Source organism: Heterodontus francisci, chromosome 30, assembly GCF_036365525.1.
Source record: "Heterodontus francisci isolate sHetFra1 chromosome 30, sHetFra1.hap1, whole genome shotgun sequence".
NCBI lineage: Eukaryota > Metazoa > Chordata > Chondrichthyes > Heterodontiformes > Heterodontidae > Heterodontus > Heterodontus francisci.
The window spans coordinates 56,259,723-56,281,642 of NC_090400.1; the positions used below are offsets into that span (position 1 = coordinate 56,259,723).

At 41.1% G+C, this 21,920-nt stretch overlaps 1 protein-coding gene across 16 annotated transcripts in view; it reads left to right on the top strand.

Moving 5' to 3' along the window:
* brip1 (BRCA1 interacting helicase 1) overlaps window positions 1-21,920 on the top strand; it is a 643,193-nt gene that overhangs the window by 53,198 nt on the left and 568,075 nt on the right. For 15 of the 16 annotated variants that reach the window (XR_010968792.1, XR_010968793.1, XR_010968791.1 and 12 more), the window contains exons 8-13: window positions 7,980-8,201; window positions 8,330-8,529; window positions 10,391-10,523; window positions 12,122-12,276; window positions 15,824-15,989; window positions 16,481-16,618. Coding sequence is in view for 10 of the 16 variants with exons in the window: in XM_068010724.1 (XP_067866825.1) it covers window positions 7,980-8,201; window positions 8,330-8,529; window positions 10,391-10,523; window positions 12,122-12,276; window positions 15,824-15,989; window positions 16,481-16,618 (1,014 nt within the window). In the remaining 6 variants the exon portion in view is untranslated. The remainder of the gene's footprint in view (window positions 1-7,979; window positions 8,202-8,329; window positions 8,530-10,390; window positions 10,524-12,121; window positions 12,277-15,823; window positions 15,990-16,480; window positions 16,619-21,920) is intronic. The other variant, XM_068010728.1, reaches the window with a different exon arrangement.

Consider the following 21,920-nt stretch of genomic DNA (forward strand, 5'->3'; position numbering starts at 1 on the left):
CATTTGACTGAGTATGGCAACAAGCAGCCCGAGCAAAATTGAAGTCAATGGGAATCGGGGAAACTCTCCACTGGTTGGAGTCGTATCTAGCACAGAGGAAGATAGTTGTGGTTGTTGGAGGCCAAACTTCTAATCCCCAGGACATCACTGCAGGAGCTCCTCAGGGTAATGTCCTAGGCCCAATCATCGTCAGCTGCTTCATCAATGACCTTTCCTCCATTATAAGGTCAGAAATGGGGATGTTCACTGATGATTGCACAATGTCCAGTACCATTCACAACTCCTCATACAGAAGCAGTCTGTGTCCACATGCAGCAAGGCCTGGGCTGATAAGTGACGAGTAACATTTGCGCCACACGAGTGCCAGACAATGACCATTTCCAACAAAAGAAAATCTAACTATCTCCCCATGGCATTCAACAGCATTACCATTGCTGAAATCCCCACCATCAATATCCTGGGGGTTACCATTGACCAAAAACTGAGCTGGAGCAGCCACATAAATACTGTGGCTACAAGAGTAGGTCAGAGACTGGGAATTCTGTGGTAACAAACCTGATTCCCCAAAGCCTGTCCACCATTTACTAGGCATAAGTCAGGAGTGTGATGGAATGCTGTTCACTTGCCTGGATGAGTGCAGCTCCAATAACAATCAGGAAGTTTGACATCATCTAGGACAAAGCAGCATGCTTGATCAGCAACCCACCCACCACATTAAGCATTCACTTCCTCCACCACCGATGCACAGTGGTAGCAGTGTGTACCGTATACAAAATGCATTGCAGTTACCCCAGGATGGTGATCACGGTGTCTGGGATATTGGCTGTAAGAGATGATTCGGTGAGTATGACTATGTCAGGCTGTTGCTTGACTAGTCTGTTGGACAGCTCTCCCAATTTTGGCACCACTCCCCAGATGTTGGTGAGGAGGACTTTGCAGGGTCAACAGGGCAGGATGTGTTAGTGCTGGGTAGCCCATCCGGTTTTATTATTATTCGACTTTTCTTTAGCGGTTTGGTACAACTAAATGGCCATTTCAGAGGGCATTAAGAGTCAGCCACATTGCTGTGGGATGGGAGTCACAGCAGATTTCCTTCCCTAAAGGGTATTCGTGAACCAGATGGGTTTTTACAATCTGCTAGTTTTATGGTCACCATTATTGAGAATAGCTTTTAATTCCTGATTTATTAATTAATTAAACCAGCTGGTTTGGTTGGATTTGAACTCATGTCCCCAGAGCATTAGTTGGGGCCTCTGGATTATTAGTCCAGTAACATTACCACTATGCCACTGTCCCCTCTGGTCTCATTCCATCTACTCCTGGTAGACTTGAACGAAGTTTGTGACACACTACTGCTTTTATTTTCCAAATATCATCAAACCATTGTCAGGCAAACCCCCCCATCTGCCAAGACTGAGGCACATATGATTTCGCCACATGAACATTAAAACTTAAAATTGCAAGACCCTGACTGGAAGGACATTTGCATAGTACTAGCAGTGTTGGAACAAAAGGGACCCAGTCATTGCTTTCCCAATACACAGAAGAAGCGGTCAGACCAGTTTTATTCACATGACTAGCTGGCTGTTGAGGTTTGAACTTCCAACAAAGCATTTGAACAGAGAAAGTTCCTGGCTTGATGAGATCTCTCTCCAGTCTGCCCTCATCTCGTTTTTACCAGCTCCGGAAATAATTGAAGACAAGTAAATTCAATGAGAGAAAAAGTCTTCTACGTGAACAAGATTTAAAAGGAACACTGGGCCCCAATGAAATGCAAGACCATATCTTCAATCAAGGAGTATAGCGAGCTCGAAGCACAGTAACAAGAGATTGTCTCAAACTGTTCTACTTATCTTCTGCCCTGTTCTTTCCCTATTTGCATGTGTGTATCGCGTGTGCATTCTAGTGCGGGTGCATTGTATATCCACAGGCGTTAACTGTATGAGTTTAAGTTTAAGGTTTAATAAATTTCATCTTTAGAACAAAGACAGCCTGTTTGTGCTCATTTCTTTGCCTTATAATTGGAAAGTTGTGAACAAGGATTCACAATGGGGAAGCTCAAAACAGCGTGTTTAAAATTAAACCCTGTTACAATAAGACCAGGTGAAGACAGCAAAAGACCCCTAGACACCCTTCTCGCCTGGTCATAATACCATGATTAACTCTTTATTTTCTAACTTTGTTTTCATGGATTAATTTTGTAATTACTAAATGCAGTCAGTAGGTTTTTGCAATGAATCCAGTAAAATTTTTCCAAGGTATATTGCATCTAATGCGAAATAGATAAGCTCACTTCCAACCTTCAAAATCTAATTTCAACTGGTTTTGTTCCTTCATATTTTATATGACTGCTAGCTGAGTGTCTCATCAGTGTTTTCTGGCATCTCTATATTTACTCCTTTGTCATCCATTGGTCTAGCAGCATTTAAGTTTGAAAAAAGTGTCTAATCTTATTCCCAGGTTCCTGTCATTGTTGATCTGAAACTGGCTGCAGGAGGGTTGTGCAAAAGACCGTGTGGTTTTCTATCTGTTTTCCACCCTCCCCACCCACTGTGGGGATGCATCAGTGTTCTGCTTAAAATAAGCCTACAATTGGCAGAACTTTGAGATAACTCAACTATTAGTGTTAACAGCAAAACACATTTAATCAGATTAAAACCAGAGCCAAGTCGAGATTTGAAGTTTGATGTGTATTATTATAGATCGTTGTGTGTTTGTGCAGAGGGCTTTCCTCTGAAGGTGTATTTTTGGTACATATTTAATTGACTTTAAAACTGAAAGAATATGTAGTACAGTACTACTTTCCTCCTTTGCATAATGGACTCTTTGGAACTCCTGTGGAAACCTTTCATACCTTTTGAAAGAGTGGTATTCTGAAACCGGGAATGATTTTTCTACATGTCACTAGAGGGAGTTACACACCAAATTTGCCTATATTGTATCCTCACTATTTTACCTTGAGCACTGAATGATTGATACTGTCACCAGATCAAAAATGAAATGCTGCCTTTCCCTGTACTGTCATCCCCTTTCTTGATGAGCACAAATGTCTATTATCATCTTTCACTCCCTTAAAAATAATGAGAAATATTTGAGAAATACACATTTGTTCAATAAATGGTATTTTCTAATAACTTGGCACAGTATAAATGAGATGCAAATTGATGCAAGTCGCAGCCTAATTAAATGTCTGTTCAGAACTTGACTACAGATTTCTAAGAGATTCTAAAGTGTTAAACAACTACGTGTTAATTCTTGATCTGGTTAGAGTAAATGAGAATATACAAAGGCATCAACATGATTTCTTGAAGCTTTTGAAGTTAGTTTACAATCAGACTATTCTAGGTTTGGAAAGAATTTTTATTTTAAACACTTTATGCAAATTTTTCATTGGCTCTGTGGCAGAAATCTGACCTCTGTGAGACAGAGAACTTTTTTTTATTCTTTCCTGGGATATGGGCGTCACTGGCATGGCCAGCATTTGTTGCCCATCCCTAATTGTCCTTGATAACTGATTGGCTTGCTAGGCCATTTCAGAGGGCAGTTAAGAGTCAACCACATTGCTATGGGTCTAGAGTTACATGTTGGCTAGACCAGGTACGGATGGTAGATTTCCTTCCCTCAAGGACATTAGTGAACCAGATGGGTTTTTACAACAATCAATGATAGTTTCATGGCACCATTACTGAAACTAACTTTCAATTCCAGATTTTTAAAATTAATTGAATTTAAATTTCACCAGCTGCCGTGGTGGTATTTGAACCCATATGCCCAGGGCATTAGCCTGGGCCTCTGGATTACAAACTCAGTAGCCTTACCACTACACCACCATCTCCCAAGAGCATGCTCCATTCCAGGACCTGAACACGTAATCTAGGTTAGCACTCCAGTGCAGAACTGAGAGTATTTTATCGTGCGAGGTCCTGTCTTTTGGATGAGATGTTAAACTGTGGCCCTATCTGCTTGAGTAGGGTGGTTGAAAAAGATTTTTGCCTGGTTATAATGTAGGTTTTGTGACTTTAGTGTCATATATATGCAAAAGCTGCAATGCAATCTAATAATGAAGCCACCAGTTTGAATGACACATCAGTTTCTACCCCCTGAGTGCTACTGCAACTTGCAGTTATGTTTTTGTTACTTAAAGCCTCAGCTAAGTGAAAACAATATTAACACTATTAGTTCAAATAGTGCTTAATGCTGTTTTTTAAAAATAAAATGAAGACTGCAGAGGTAGTGCTATTCTTTCAAATACATGTTAAAAATCTATGAAAAATTCTGTATAACTAAGGATGCATTGTTATATGATTGTGAAGGATTGCAGAGTAAAGACTCCAAAATTGCTGATTTGTCCATGCTAACCAGGTGGCCAACGCAGACCAATCTGATTCCAAAACCAAAACCGAAACTTGCTATCAAGCCTAGTCTCCTTCACCTTCAGTCTTTATGGCCAACTCCAGTAACCTCATCATTGGCAATTCCTTGAGTTGTTGATGATTCTTCCTTGCCGATGGCTGGGTTGAAGTAAAATGTCATTGTTGACTGTGGATTTGCACATGGCTTATGAGCCCTATCTTGGCGTTGAGGCTCTCCCACAGTGAGGACATTGGTTGTCAGCCGGTAGAAGTGGTGTCAGATTGTTGGCTTTCGCTGCTGTCCTCTCTTTCCATCATTGTTGCTGTTCTCTCTCAGTGGCTGCTGATTGGAAGGTCTTGACACCATTCTTGATGATGAATCGCCATTTTGGTCATGATTGCATTTCTGCTTCCCATGATAATAGAGCAGACCTTCATGGCTTTGAGATTGTCTGTCTTTTGTAGTGTTTCCTTTGGCTCCCATGTGAACAGACTCCCTGGCGTAGCTCTGCGTAGAGCACCTGCTTGAGCAGTCTTGAGTTGGCCATCCTGACATGTCCCATCCATCTACGCTGATGTGAGATTATCGTGGTCTCTATACTTGGCATATCTGTGTCTTGGAGAATGCTCATGTTTGTTCTTTTATCTTCCCAATTGATTTGCAAATCCTTATAAGACAGTGTTGCTGATGATTTAGGGCCTTGATATGGTGTCTATATGTTGTCCAAGCTTCAGCATCGTCGAGAAGCGTGGGAGAACCAATGCTCAATAGACTTTGAGTTTAGTGTCAGGTCTGATAGCATGATTCTCAAAAGTTCGAGTACGTAATTTACCCTAGACTGAGATAACACATTGGATTCAGTGGTGTACTTCATCAATGTCAGCTTTTTGGGATAGATAACTTCCAAGATATGGGAGGGAAGAGATATTTTCCAACACTTCACCATGAATCTCAATTGAAGGCATTGAATTTGATACATTTGGTGTGGGTTGGTAGAGGACTTTCGTCTTCCTGATGTTTAGGGCAAGTCCCATGCTCTCATATTTCGGTGAATATGTTAGCTATCGTAGTTCTTTTTCAGAGTGAGCACTAACTTGTGTGTCGTCAGCATACTGTAGCTGTATTATAGAAGTGGTTGTTGTCTTGGTTTTAGCCTTCAGCTGGTTGAGGTTGAAAAGTTTACCATCAGTGCGATAAGTAATTACCACGCCTGGGGGGAGCCTGTCAGTAGTGTGCTGCAGCATTTCTGCAAGAAAGATTGAGAATAGTGTTGGTGCAGTGACACAGCTCTGTTTGATGCCTTTTTTGACAGGGAAGGGGTCTGTAGTGGAGCCATTGCATAGTACTGTTTTTTGCATATTGTCTTGTAGGAAACAGATAATGTTTGTGATCTTAGCTGGGCATCCATATCACTGCGGACAGCAGTGACAGGGAGTGTAGGGTGGGCGAGGTAGAGAGTGTTGCCTCTACATCATTCAAAATCCCCATAAACCTACTTTGCAGCACCCTGTGACATGGCGAGCAAGGGCTGCCATTCAATAAGTCCTACCATGACAAAATCCTTCAACGGTGGATCGGCTAACGGCTACGAAAGCAGACGAAAGGTTGCAGAAGGGCTTTGTCCTCAATTATGCAGAATCATCTGAGCATTGAAACCAGACAATGCCCTGCCAAGTCAGCGTGGGGTCTGTTGTGCAACAGGCCTCCCACTCTAAAATACACCATGCACACGCTCTTCTACAGATGGCAAATTTTCTCAAGCCCTGTGGCGATCAGCTAGTGGTGACGGAGGCAGGGTCATGATATCTGGGAGCTTCCAGTCACAATCTGACACAAAGGCGGCAATTGCCAATTAACTGCTTCACTCTAAATCAAGGCAGAAGGGTGGTTTGGGGTTTGTAGCTGTGTCTGAGCAACCCGCTTCAGGATTAGCTCTGCTCACCCTACTAGGGGAAGGGGCTAGAAAAGGTGCCGTAAAATAGCCTGCCTCACTCCAAATCCAGCATCTAGCAGGATCATCCATCAGTGGTCGAAACTCTCAAAAACAAAAAATTAAGATAGGATCTTGGAATATCAGGTCGCTAATGGATATTGACCTAGATGCAACTTTGGCAGCTCTACAATCTCCGTCAAAGATCATACTTCTGGGATTTCGATGCCAGGGTGAGGACAATCACACCCTTTGGCTGAACACCATTGGAAAGCATGGAGTTAAAAAGTCCAATTCCAATGGTTTATGCCTCCTTACTCTGCACAATACATCTTGGCAGCATCCAAGATCAAAGCACTGGCACTTAATAGACTATGTGATAGTCAGGACCAGGGATCGAAAAGATGTGCACATTACATATGTATGTTTACAGCTAACAAATGCCGGACAGACCGCCGACTTGAGGCGGCCCCCAAAAGGAACAGACAGCCGCACAGCTACAGAGAAAACGCGAGGTTTCTGGCCTGTCAAATGACACCATGCTCAAGGAATTTCAAGAACAAATCAGATGGAAACTACAGGAATGGATGGTTACACTATCAAGCAACATCCAAGATGACTGGCAATCCAGTAACCTATCAAAAAGTAAATGCTATACAACAACTCACATACCAGTGCTGTGTGTGTTGCCTTTGATGATTTTAGTCACCTGATGTCATTCCCACCACTTGCGTTACTGTCGCTTACTTGAGTCCATCTGTTTCCCACACATTCCCTACCATTGGATCCCTTTGACCCCCACTGATTAACTCCAGATTTAGACTGCCTTCCATCAGCTCTCTTCCAGCAAGGCCTCTTGTGCTTTGTCACTATCCTGGACCCACTTTATTCTGTTTTAGGCCCAGCAGAGATTTCCCTGTGTCTTTGTGAGGAACCTGCTGCTCCACAATAGGGTAGTAGCTTTAAGCATCTGTGTAAAGTCAGTCAGAGTCAGGCAGATTAGTTGATTTTTGCCACTGCTTTACAGTGGAGCAGTGGTTGGCACCGTGGCTTCACAGCTCCAGGGACCCAGGTTCGATTCTGGGTACTGCCTGTGCGGAGTTTGCAAGTTCTCCCTGTGACCGCGTGGGTTTTCGTTGGGTGCTCCGGTTTCCGCCCACAGCCAAAGACTTGCAGGTTGATAGGTAAATTGGCCATTATAAAATTGCCCCTAGTGTAGGTAGGTGGTAGGGAATATGGGATTACTGTAGGGTTAGTATAAATGGGTGGTTGTTGGTCGGCACAGACTCAGTGGGCCAAAGGGCCTGTTTCAGTGCTGTATCTCTTTTTAAAAAAAAAAAGTGGCAAGAATGATGTTCTGTGAATTAGCTTATCCAACAGTCCTACTATTCTAACAGTATGCAAGATTGTGCAGCTGTTTAAAACTCCAATCCCTGCTTGAGGTACCACAAGCAAAGACTGCCAGTGAGCAGTGAGAATAATTAAAAAAAAAAAATCTTACCTGATGTCCTTTTAAAAGGATTGCCCGTACATGAATCAGCTGCTTATTTCCATTGTAAAATTTCTATTTATAAATAACTGATTCTGCCTCATTGTTGACCAGGAAACCAGTTCTTGTTAAAATGCTGCATCCCTTTATTGTACATGGGTTTTTTTCATCTCTGCAGTTAAAATTTTGTTTGTTTTCCTATTACAGGGAAGATCATGCCGTTACTATCAGGGTGTCCATAAAATGAATGAACAGAACATTTTACAATGGAGTCATGGTATGCATTTGGCTTGGGACATTGAAGAGTTGGTGAGCCTTGGAAAGAAACTTCGTTCATGTGCCTACTTCGTAGCGCGCGAGTTGATGCAAGAGGCAGACATTGTATTCTGCCCATACAATTACCTAATGGATCCACAGATAAGGGAGAGTGTAAGTGTTTTTGAACATAAACTATTTATTACACAATTTTTTTGTTCCTCATGGACCAGCTGAGTAATCTGTACACGGTACTTTCCATTGCTATTGCTTTTTTACATTTTCTTTTGGTCTTGTAATAGATGAAGATTAGCTTGAAAGACCAAATCGTTATCTTTGATGAAGCACATAATGTTGAAGACTGCGCACGGGAGTCATCTAGCTTTAATGTCATGGAAAGCCAGCTATTGTTTGCTCGAGAAGAACTGGATAGCATGGTTAACCAAAACATCAGGAGAAGTGATCACGAGGCACTGCGTGCTGTCTGCTATAGTTTTACCAAGTATGCAACGTTTGGCTTGCAATGCGTTCTATTTAAACATATTTATTAAGTGTTTTTAATTTTAATTATCTGCTAATGCTTGATAAACTTGCTTTGAGAAAGTTACAATTGCTGATCCTTCAGTATAGACATCATTACATGTCAGCTACCTGGAGCATGAGAACTGTTAGTGACACCTCTCTTTTAAAACAAAAATTGAATAAAATTGCTCCCACAAACTCCATCGTGTATATATTATTTAAAAGAGCTTATGTGGGAGTAATTATAAGGCTGCAATCCCATGTGGATCAGATGATTGTGTACTGATCCCTCTTCACTGTCCCATCTCATAGTCATAGAGTTATACAGCACCAAAACAGGCCCTTCGGGCCACCATGTCCGTGCCGGCCATCAAGCCTATCTATTCTAATCCCATTTTCCAGCACTTGGCCTGCAGTATTATATGCTATGGCGTTTCAAGTGCTCATCTAAATACTTAAATGTTATGAGGGTTCCTGCCTCTACCACTCCTTCAGGCAGTGTGTTCCAGACTCCAACCACCCTCTGGGTGAAAAAATCTTTCCTAAATTCCCTCTATACCTCCTGCCCCTTACCTTAAATCTATGCCCCCTGGTTATTGACACCTCCGCTAAGGTAAACAGTTTCTTCCTATCTATGCCCCTCATAATTTTGTACACATCAATCAGGTCCCCCCCTCAGCCTTCTCTACTTTAAGGAAAACAACCCTAGCCTATCTAGTGTCTCTTCATAGCAGAAATGCTCCAGCCCAGGCAACATCCTGGTGAATCTCCTCTGCACCCCCTCCAGTGCAATCACATCCTTCCCATAGTGTGGCAACCAGAGCTGTACACCGTACTCAAGCTGTGGCCTAACTAGCATTTTATACAGTTCCATCGTAACCTCCCTGCTCTTGTATTCTGTGCTATTTCAGCTTTCATATTCTATGACGTATGACTGATGAGATATTGCTCAGGTTTCTACTATTCTAGTGTATTCAATTTTAAGACATCTATTGTACAATATTGCAGGTGGAAGATACAGCTTTCTTTATCACTACCTTCTGTCCCGAAAGAAAACTAAACTGCTTACAGTGGATTACAAATTATGGTCAGTCCACACTTAGTGTTCAGAAAGCAAACTGAGATAATTTGGTTTTCATCAGGGTCTGTGAACTAATTAATTTTGGATTTTCCCTGAAATATCTGGTGCATTCTGCTTTTTCTCAGATCTGTGTGCGGTTGGGAGGTTGTGCTGAGAGGAATATTGATTTTGCTGAAGAATCGGGTGGCCAACTTTTAAAATGAATTATATGCTGCCCTTTGAAATATGCATTACTCATGTGTATTGTACACTGTTCTTACTGTAATTACAAATATATCATGCAAGAAATATTAAAACCTAACTCACAGATATGACTTTTGACATTTTGTTTCCAGTGACTTATTTGAAATCCAATTGTACTTTTTCATTTCCTCTCTGATTTTTTTCTAATTCTTTCACTTTCCCTAACTTATTCACCTGTTTCCTCCTTCAATCCCTGGTTATCTAAAAATTTTGTTTCCTGGTTATTTTGTGAACTTGGGAAGAAATACAGTTTTTCTTGACGCTGCTTTGCTTCATGATATTTTCGCTTTTTGGATGATTTGCATCTGATTTTGACATGGCACTCTAGTGACATGAGAACCTAAGTGAAAGTCTTCTGAAGCTAAAACGCAAACAGTTTTCATCCTAAGTGGAGAAAATATCAGCTGATCCTTTAATATCATTTCTCAGTAAGATTGCTAATCATTAAATTGGCGATGCTTTTGTGGAGTTCTACTGTAATTATTAATGGCTGATTGTGTAAGTTTCTTGTTTACAGCTGGCTAAAGGAGAGTTCTGGCAATCTGGTGGAGAAGGAATATGAAACATCCTGCAGGGTCTGGAATGGGAAGGAAATGCTAAATATTTTTCATAACTGGGGATTAACCAGTGCTACGTTTTCCATTTTGCAGGTAAATTGGTTATTTAATAAGAGTAGCGAGACTTTCATAAAATAAGAATCCTTTGATAAAGTATGAAGCCCTCTGTTTTCAGGCTTTGGACTTTGTTTGTAGTTCTTATCTTGCTTCCCCCTACGACAATCGGATTAAATGCTGGCTGAGAGCTCAGTGTAAAGAACTTGCAAAGAATTAGGAGTTCAAGCAATGCTGCTCTAAACTAGTTTTTAGACCACTAACATTGGTGATGATTCCTGAGTTGGTGCTGTAACGCTATTGTAACTACCAGGAAACGACTGGTAGTTCCCCACAATGTGGAAAGGAGAACTGTTTTTATATTGACTGTGATTTGTAGCTGGCAAGATACCTGCTACATAGCTGTGAGCTGCACTCTCTCACTGTCTCTACCAGAGCTCTCTGCATAAGCATTTATTTTTCATTTTTATATAATCTTCAGTGGGGTTAGAGGCTGGAGGGACAGTTGAACCTAGTCTGTAATTTGGTCCCCATTTTAACAGCATATATTCTGTCCTTATTTTTATATTATAAATTCCTATGTTTGCATTTATAATGGAAATTGCCTATGTAAACCTGTCACGTCGTAATTACACCCTCCTTCCTCCCACTGGAGATGCTGCAGGGCCACAACTGGTGGGGCGGTATAATTATAGTGTAGTAAGTTTACATACTGTTTCTGTTGTAAATGTGGAGGTCAAAATAGTTAACAAGTGCATATTTAATATATTATAGATGGTTTTAGAGTGAGTATGAATGTTTTTCAAAGCACTTTTAAAAAAAAACTCTGCTTAAGTTTCTGAATCTGTTGGCCATCTGAGCACGTTTTAAACCTGGTTTGAAACCACATTGGGTTTACAGTCTACATGACATTTAGACCTGAGAGGTCTTGCACTGCTGTCATCTGGAATCAGATCAGAAGCTGAATCTAGAGTTCCGCAGTGCCGAGGTGGGAATATAATTGCATCCTTTAGTTGCTCACGTACCAGCTTATGGTCAATTATAGGTATGTTTTGCTGAGATCTGGGAGCAGGTAGTCTGTTCGGCCCCCTTTCAGTTAAGGATGGTGTATGAAGACCAAGAAGGGAGAAGAGGAGAAATGCAATACAGTTTAAAAGATTAGTAGTATGTATTTAATTTCTAAAACTTGGTTAATTCTTCTGAATGGCAAGTTAAGGTCTCTGCAGTACAATTAGTATTAATAAATGGCTTCAGAATTCCCGCAATTAAAATAATGGAGCCAGTATCCCAGGTTTACTTCTGTGAGATAGGTGACCACAACCCAATGACTGATTCATAGAACTATATTTTATTGGCCTACAGTAGTCAGTTCCTTGTTTATATTTAGCAGTGCAACTTATGGAGGGAGAACTGTATATTTGTAGTCAGCTGCACTGTTTTAAAGTAAATGATTTTACTGTGCTGTACAGTCTACTTCTACAGCTGTTTACATTCGGAAGTGCAGCACTTAATGTAGGTGATTAATGGGCAAAAGCCATAACTTATTCAGTAGTTTCTTTAATCTGTGCTGCTTCAGGCTGTGTTTATTATTGTAACTTTCCTTAAATGGTATATATGAGTGAGCTTTTAATGTGCAGAAACAACTGGATGCTGTGCTTGAGAAAGAAGAGAAGGTACTTGTGCTGAATGGACAGCAAGAGTCAGTAACAGTTCCAACCGTATGTGCTTCAACACAGATGGTGCTGAAAGGACTCTTTATGGTGCTTGATTTTCTCTTCAGGGACAGTAGCAGGTGAGTGCTGGAATCTTTTTGATGGATCCGTTCACACTTTGGAAGCTATGTTTTTTAAAAAACTATTAAAATGAGTTGTGGTATAATTTATTTGGAGCTATATCGCTATAAACATTTTATGCTTTAACAAGCTAACTATAAAGTTCAGAGTACTTGTAATTTGAGCACAATCTGATTATAAAGTGCAATTTCTAACCATAGTGGGAATCTCCATTACATGTGCTCTAATCATCTGACAGAGTTTTGTAGGACAAAGCCTTGAGTGAGCTGGCACCTCATTCATATTTTGTGAACTACAGACTCCTTGTTTGATGTAAATCAACCACAGAACAGAAAAAGGCTTCCAATTCTATTTGTTACTTTTATTGTGCTTGTTTTCATTCCCATCCCTTAAGCTATTGGAATACCTTAATTGTAAAACCAAAATTTGGGGTATCTCATTTATCTGCCAATTTCCATTATCTACCATGGCATTCATTTCTATTATGGTCAACAATTAAGTTTTCACTATGTTTGTAACACTGTATGTGGATAAATTAAAAGCCAAGAGAAGTTAAATTATCCATAAATTCATTTTCTAAAATAGTAAAGAAAATAGTTTCAGCACTTGGCAATAATAGGGCATTTGGATGGCAGTTTCATAATGTCACTTGAATCTTTGCAATTAACAATAGTAGTAGAGTACTGAGCTTTTATGCAAGCCTGATATGGAAGGCTGTAACATGTCCATCTCTCAGCAGATAGTTGTAGGTTAATTATTTTTGTGGACTTTGTATTGATCAATTAAGGAATGTTAGTACTGGGAAATGGAAAATTCACTATTTCAGCTACCTAATGTCTTTATTAAGCACTCTGGTCTAACTCCCCGTATTCTGCCCAAATAATGTTTCAGTCTGACCTTGGAAGAATAGTCCATACTGCAGCAATATTAGTATTTTCCTACTTTCAAAGCCTGTTATCCTTTGCGATATTTTCTGAATTAGTTGAAGTTTTGCGTTGTGGCAGTTTCAATTCAGTCACTCCTGAGCACTCCCCTTAAAAAAAAAAAAAAATACTGGATTAATATTGTTTGAGCACATTTCATATTACAGGCAACATACAAGATTTTAACCCTGGTCTTAGAGGTGAAACACCAGTATCTACTTCAGTGCAACACGCAGTTTCCACAAGTGATTGTAGAATCAAGACCCAGGATTGTGCCAATTAAATGTACCTGCAGTTGTTTTAGAATGAGTTGTATGAATACTCATCACTAAATGAAGCTGCTTACAATGAAAAGGGTGTTTCATTTTGATTGTTTCCATCTATGAGTGAAAATAAATGTTTTAAAGTTTTAAATGAAATGTGAAAATTTTAGAAAAGCGGGTTTCAGGTTTTACTTAAATCAACTTGCATGCAATTAATATTGTAAAAATTATCATTGCTCACCTAAATTACTAGTTGTGGTACCCTGTAAAAATGCTCTCATCTTGGAAAAAAGAAAAATTAACGTTGTCCATATCACTCCAAAGTAAATATATTATTGGCTGAATATGGAGCTGCATTTGTGTTTTCAAAGAAGTTTCTAACTTTGCACAGTTCATCATTCTAACTCAGGGAAGTGTTACGACCAAGGCGGGAGAAATGCACTGTTAATTCAGTCCCACTTCTCCACAGGTCACAGCATATCAATGAATTATCCCACCTACTGAAAGAACAGTCAATTAGAAACTCTATTTGTCCCCCAGAATAAAGCACACCAACCAGGTTTCTTTAAAGAACAACAACATGAACTATTTATTAGAAAAAAAAGTCAACCACAAATGAGATAAATCTATATATATGAAAAGCTCCTTATTTCCCTAGCCCTCATGCATGCACACACACATACATTCGAAAAAAAATGGTTAACTAGGGGGAGGGTTTGGGTTTACATCTGTTTCTTAGGAATGGAAGGAATAATAAAATAAATGAGTTTGTCACGTTCTAGTAGGAAATTCTTTGGGTTGGGTGAGGTGTCCCAGAGTCAAATAGTCTGAGACCAGTCGAAGTCTCTCCAGGCGAGGTTGATGAACAGTCTGTGATAGGTAGGCATTTAAGGCAATTGGGCTACAGCAGGCATCACATAGTGGGTAGCAACAGGTCTGCTTCGGACTCACAGTAACCGTATAGCAGTAGAAGCTTTCCAGGTTCCAGGATTTCCCAAAACACACAGGAAACAGGAGCCACACTGGATGCAGGAATTCTTCAGAGACAAGAAGCAATAGGAATCTGCCACCTTTCAAGTACAGGATTGCTTTTCAAGAGATGCAGGTTTCCTTTATAGAGAGAGGTCTTTTTCTCTAGTCTCCAGGCAGGCCAGGTCAAAGTTTCAAATGCCTGCTCTTTGCACAACTCACTTGTTTTTAAAAGGGTCCAAAGTAAAAGTAAACCTTCCTGAGCTGATCACCTGACCAGACACTGGGCTGAATTTTATTAGTGCGCCACACATCGCAGCGGCGCACTTTGTAGTCGGCAGCCTTCAGGCGCAGAGGCGCCGTCACTGAGCCCCCATGATTTTTCGTGCAGGGGCTCATTTAAATGGAGGGGGTGGAGCTGCTGCCCCCAATGGCGCACAGGTGCTGGCACCATTTTTAAAAGGGCTTCAAGCCCTTACTTTAAAAATTATTTTTTTTCCTAAATTTGCTGTGGATTTTCTTTTTTTAAAAAAAATTAAAAGCTGGAGGCCCTTTCCCAACCCCCCCAATGTTCTTTTTATTGGCCTTTATCATGAACATTAACTTTATTCCTACCTCGAACTCCCCCCAACCCCCCCCCCCCCAATCTCTTCATATTTGCCCTTCAACCCCTTCCCACCATCTCCACAGCCAATAAAAATGTTTTTCCCACTCCCCCCCCCCCCCCCCCCCCCCCCCCCACCCCCACTCCCCACCTCGAACTGCAAAAGGGCTTCCGAAGACATGGGAGTTGCAGCCAGTGACCGTAATATTGGCCGGACCCAAGGTAGGTTAATTTGAATGATTTAACCTTAATTATAATATTAAAATGAAGGCCCCGCCGCCGAGCAGCGGGTGGGGCCGCACTGAGGCCTCGCTGCCACCAGTAAAATGCGGCGGGGTGTTCTCCGCATCCGAGGTCATGGCAGGCCTCTCCCAGAAGAATTTGCTAGCCCCCCCCCCGCCCCCCACCACGATCCCCGACGCCAGAGGCCTCATAAAAATTAGCCCAGTGTCTCCCCTGTCATTCAAAGTGTTGCTTTGAGGAGGTCAAAAGCCCTGCTGGCTTCCTTGAAACTGCTTGCTTTCCTAGTCTTGTATACAAAGTCAACATCCATAAAATCTCAGCTATTTGCAGGTGTCCATGTCCACTGAAAATTCTTTTTTCAGTTTTGTAAAACACACAGACTTCTAAGATTTTAGTACAAAAATAAAACCTCTTGTAACAGAAGACTTTCTGATACCATTGGGATAACAATTAGTACATTAATAACAATTGTGTCTTTTGATGGGAAGGTTGCTGTGATAAAACATTAGTATCATATTTTTGATATGGTAAATTGTTTCCGTAGATTTGCAGATGACTATAGGGTGGCAGTGCAACAGACTTACACATGGACCAACCAGCCAGATTTTTCAGATGAAAATGGTTTCTTTGCACGCCCTCGAAACAGGAGAAGTTCACGCAAAAAGACAGCTGTACTAACCCTAAACTTTTGGTGTTTAAATCCAGCAGTGGTGAGTGTTGTACTCCAGTGGTATAGTTTCCTTTATTTTTTGCTAAGTTGCATGGTTGGAAAGGCAGAGTCTTGTATGGGTAAGTGCACATATTGAAAACACTGAATTTTTAAGGTATGTACAGTGAAACCTATGCTCTGTTATTTACCATAAAACCTGTTGCATTTGTAGGGATTTTAATTTGTGAATTTATCTCTCTTCCCTCTGTCCTCTGTGTTCTCTCTTCCCTTTCTCTGTGTGCTCTCCCCTCGCTCGCACTCCTTTCGCTCTTTTTCCATCTTCCCTGCTACCAGAATGAGAACCATATGGCTTCCTGCTACCCACTTGGCAGCAAGGCTAGTGTTAGAAACTTTCTTATTGGTGAATTTTACCTGATATCTATCACGCCATGTCGCACCTTTTTTTTTTGTTAAGCCTCCTAATTAATCCATGCAGTTGAATTTATTGATAGACACTGAAATTAACATGTGTTTTGTTATACCTTTCTCTAGGCTTTTTCAGATCTTAGTGGTGTGAGGACAATTGTCCTAACATCTGGAACTTTGTCCCCAATGGAGTCATTCTCCTCGGAGCTGGGTGTGAAGTTCAGTATCCAGCTGGAGGCTAATCATGTCATTGACAATTCTCAGGTAACCAGCTACATTATTTATTTCCCAACTAAAGATTTGGTAACCAGAGGCGGCCTTGAAGCTATAACTGCTCTTCTGTTAAATTGCAAGTATTTGTGATAACACATGGAATTTAAGAAAGCATTTGACAAAATACCACATAAAAGGCTGGTTAAGAAAATTGGGGTTCATGGAATAGGAAGGTCAGTGTCCAGTTGGATTAAAAAAATGGCTTAAGGGCAGAAAACAGTGAGTCATAGTAAATCGTTTTTCAGAGTGGAGGACGGTAAACAGTGGTGTTCCCCAAGGGTCAGTGCTAGGACCACTGCTTTTTTTGCTATATATAAAATGACTTGGATCTTGGAATACAGAGTACAATTTCCAAATTTACCAAAGATACCAAACTTGGAGGAGTGGCAAACAATGATGATGATGTGAACCACCTGCAACAGGACATAGGGTAGCAGAATGGGCGGACAAGTGCCAGATGGAATTTAATATAGATAAGTGTGAGACGGTGCATTTTGTCAGAAGGGATAGGGTGAGGCAATATAGACTTAATGGTGCAGTTCTAAAGAGTGTGCAGGGACAGAGGGACCTGGGGGTGGATGTGCATGACCTTTGAAGGTGGCTGGACATATTGAGAGTGGTTTGCAAAGCATATGGAATCTTGCGCTTCATAAATAAAGGCGTAGAGTACAAAGCAGGGAAGTTTGCTGAACCTTTATAAAATGCTAGTTAGGCCACAACTGGAGTATTGCATCAGTTCTGGTCACCACACTTCAGGAAGGGTGTGAGGGTCTTTGAGACTGTGCAGAGGAGATTTACCAGAATGGTTTCAGGGATGGGGGACTTTAGTTGCAAGGTTAGGTTGGAAAAGCTGGAGTTGTTCTCCCTGGAGCAAAGGAGATTGAGGGGAGATTTGATAGAGGTGTACAAGATTATGACAGGCTTAGATAAGTTAGGAAAGGAAAAACAGTTTTCATTAACTTATGGTACAAGGATTAGGGGACACAGATTGAAAGTTTTGGGTGAGAGATGTAGGGGGAATGTGAGGAAGCACTTTTTTACGCAGCGACTGATAACCTGGAACTTGCTGCCCATGAGGGTGGTGCAAGTGGAGACAATCAATGATTTCAAAAGGAAATTGGATGAGCACGTGAAGGAAATAATCATGAAGGGCTGCAGGAATCGAGTGGCATAGTGGTAATGTCACAACTAGTAATCCAGAGGCCCAGGTTAATGCCCTGAGGACACTGGTTCAAATTTCAATTCAATTAATTAATAAAAATCTGGAATTGGTGGTAATGGTGACATGAAACTATTATCGTTTGTTGTAAAATCCCATCTGGTTCACTAATGTGGGGCGGCACAGTGGAGCAGTGGTTAGCACCACAGCCTCACAGCTCCAGCGACCCGGGTTCAATTCCAGGTACTGCCTGTGTGGAGTTTGCAAGTTCTCCCTGTGTCTGCGTGGGTTTCCTCCGGGTGCTCCGGTTTCCTCCCGCATGCCAAAGACTTGCAGGTTGATAGGTAAATTGGCCATTAGAAATTGCCCCGAGTATAGGTAGGTGGTAGGGAAAATATAGGGACAGGTGGGGATGTTTGGTAGGAATATGGGATTAGTGTAGGATTAGTATAAATGGGTGGTTGATGGTTGGCACAGACTCGGTGGGCTGAAGGGCCTGTTTCAGTGCTGTATCACTAAGTTAAACTACCCGGTCTGGCCTACATGTGGCTCCAGACCGACAGTAATGTGGTTGGCTCTTAACTGCCCTCTGAAATGGCCTAGCAAGCCACTCAGTTCAAGGGCAATTGGAGGTGGGCAACATATGCTGGCTTTGCCAGCAACGTCCACATCGCATGAAAGAAAAAAAAAAATGGGAGAATGGGACTGATTGATCTGTAGGGAACTGGCATGGGCCAAATGGCCACCTCCTATGCCGTAAATGCCTCTATGATTTTAACATCATGTCGAACAAATAGATTTCTCTTGTGATCAACCCCTCAACACACAAGATATCAAACTTGCAGAATGGCATGTAATTAGCAAATTAATTTCAATATTTTGAAATATGACATGCATTTACTAAGAGAAATAAAAGAGGCCACATACTCAGAAAATAAGAGTCTCAATGGGGTAGAGGAGCAAAGGGATCTAGCGGTACAGATACATGAAGAATTAAAAGTAGCAGCACTGTGTAATAAGGCCATGAAAGAGCAAGCAAAAAACTGGGCTTCATTTCTAGACGGATAGAGTTGTAAATCAGCTAAGTTATGTCAAACTTGTATAGATCATTGCACACAGTTCTGGCCTGCATGTTACCAGAAGGATTTAGATGAACAGGATAAGATACACAGAAGTTATATCTTTCATTAAAGGTTGAACAGGCTGGGACTTTTTTTCACTACTAAGGAAAAGACTTGGGGACTTCCACATCCGGGTCTTTGAGATGATATAACTTTTTTATTTTATTTATTGATACAGCACTGAAACAGGCCCTTCGGCCCACCGAGTCTGTGCCGACCATCAACCACCCATTTATACTAACCCTACATTAATCCCATTACCCTCTCACATCCCCACCTTCCCTCAATTCCCCTACCACCTACCTACACTAGGGGCAATTTTATAATGGCCCATTTACCTATCAACCTGCAAGTCTTTGGCTGTGGGAGGAAACCGGAGCACCCGGCGAAAACCGACGCAGTCACAGGGAGAACTTGCAAACTCCGCACAGGCAGTACCCAGAATCGAACCCAGGTCGCTGGAGCTGTGAGGCTGCGGTGCTAACCACTGCACCACTGTGCCGCCCATGGTTGACATGGGTAAGGTAGTTCCATTTGTGCAGAGTCTAAAACTACGAACCATGCATATTAGGTAATCACCAATAAATCCAATAGGTAATTCTAAAGGAATAGATTTAACCAGAGAGTGGTTAGAATATGGAACTTACTATCACAAGAAACAGTTGAGGCAAATAGCATAGAATGCAATAAATGGAAAGATAAATAAACACATGAGGGCGATCAGAAAAGCATGTTATACTGATAGTTATTTAAAAAGGGAGGAGGCTTGTCTTGAGCATAGGCACGGGTAGAGAGCCTATTTACTGAAGTTCAAATGTACATCTAATACCCCATTTATCCAGAAGTTTTAAATACACACTAATAGTAAATATGCAGTCATATTAATTAGCCAAGCACGCTCATGTTTCTCTTTCTTTCTGATGGGCAACTGGAGATTCTGATAAGACTAATGAAAGCCTAGTGCAAATCTCCTGCACATTTGACCTGAAATTGAATAGTCAGCGAAAGCATTGTACTTGGAACATAATACTTCCTGACAGGTAAATTTGTGATGGTGGCTGGAATTGGGGGTCACGTGGGAGGGGACACTTGCGAGCAGTGATCGTCCCTGTAAACTCTGTTCAGTTTCCCATTACCCGCGAAGTGTTAGACAAATATAAACGGTGTTTCAGATAAGCAATCTTGACTAACTGATACACAATTAGTCCAATCTGCACATGTGTATTCCATTATATTTTTATAAAAAAGATTGTTTTGAAGAATAATTGTTCCTAAAATTTTATATTTTCATATTACTGTAAGACTGGTTTATATGTGGAGATCTCCCTCTGCCTTAGGCACTCGGTTAAATATAAATGCCTAACTTCATCTGCTTGGAATCTATTTGGCTAGTTACAAATGAGACTAGGTGGGTGAAAGAGTTAAACAACTAGAAACGAAGCATGGATATAGTCCACATACACAACCCATTAAATCAGTTCAAAGTTCTACGTTATGTAGATGCACCACAGGAATGTTTGAGACTTCATTAGGTTTATGTTTTTAACTTGAGATTATACCATCTGGTGAGGCCTGCTAATAGCATTCTTTATTTTGGTTAACTTGAAATAATGAACGACGTGCATTTTATACCGAACAGAACATGTGTGCACTTAACTCTTATTTAAACCTTATTAATAAATACTGCATTAGATCAAAGCAAACTGGGGGTGAAAATTGCACTGGTCTGCAAAATGTTAGTGTAGAAAGTTGACTGGGAGACCACCAAGGTAATGAATACAGGAGCAGATAGCATGGTTGGCAATAAAAGAGTGATATATGCTCTTAAAATTTACATTTAAAATGTACTGTTTTCATTACACTGCAAAACCGTGCGTAAAAAGCAAGAGCTTTTTCCAAGTCTATTGTTAGTGCATCTAAAAGTATTAAATGGGAGGAACCTTTTAACAATCCTGTACACTTTCATTGATTAAAAAGTGAGGGTAATCAACATTATGCCCAGGCTCTAAGATCAGTCTGTAGCAATTTAGGCAAGCCTGCTTAAAGCTCTGTTTGTACCTTTTATACCCCTAAAACGACATTTAGTTCAGGTCAGGATGAACAGAGCTTGCAGTGAGAGCTGGCACCAGTAAGTGCACCTGCAGGATAGGTTTTCACACATACACTTCTGTTCATGACTTCAATTTTCAGTGAAAGAAGAACATAGTGATGCAATCTACTCATGGCCTATCAACACTTGGACAGATAAAGAATCCCACTGTGATAATATATGAAATAAATAAATAAAAATTTGCAAGTCAATTTGTTGAACAAATATTAGTCATAGAGAGATACAGCACCGAAACCGGCCCACCGAGTCCATGCCGACCATCAACCACCCATTTATACTAATGCTACATTAATCCAATTTTTCCTCACATCCCCACCTTCCCTCCATTCTCCTACCACCTACCTACAGTAGGGGCAGCTTTTTTTTTACAATGGCCAATTTACCTCTCAATTCTCAAGTCTTTGGCATGTGGGAGGAAACCAGAGCACCTGGAGAAAATCCACGCGGTCACAGGGAGAACTTGCAAACTCCGCACAGGCAGTATCCAGAACCGAACCCGGGTCGCTGGAGCTGTGAGGCTGCGGTGCTAACCACTGCGCCGCCCACCATCAGTATTCATCAGTTTTTTTGTTTAGAATCGCTGAAGTTTCTAACCAATCAGAGATATTAGTGCAAAATTAGTGTCTTCACTCAGCCAATAATGCATTAAGCTTGTTCTGAAGATGATCTGGCTTAGGAATATATATTGCTCTCAGCAGAATAGGTGTGAGCTCCTAACCCCTGCGCCCCAATAAGTAAAATATTAAAAGAAACAAAATTCACAGATTTAGTGGCAACATCAATATTAGATTAGATTAGATTAGAGATACAGCACTGAAACAGGCCCTTCGGCCCACCGAGTCTGTGCCGACCATCAACCACCCAGTTATACTAATCCTACACTAATCCCATATTCCTACCCAA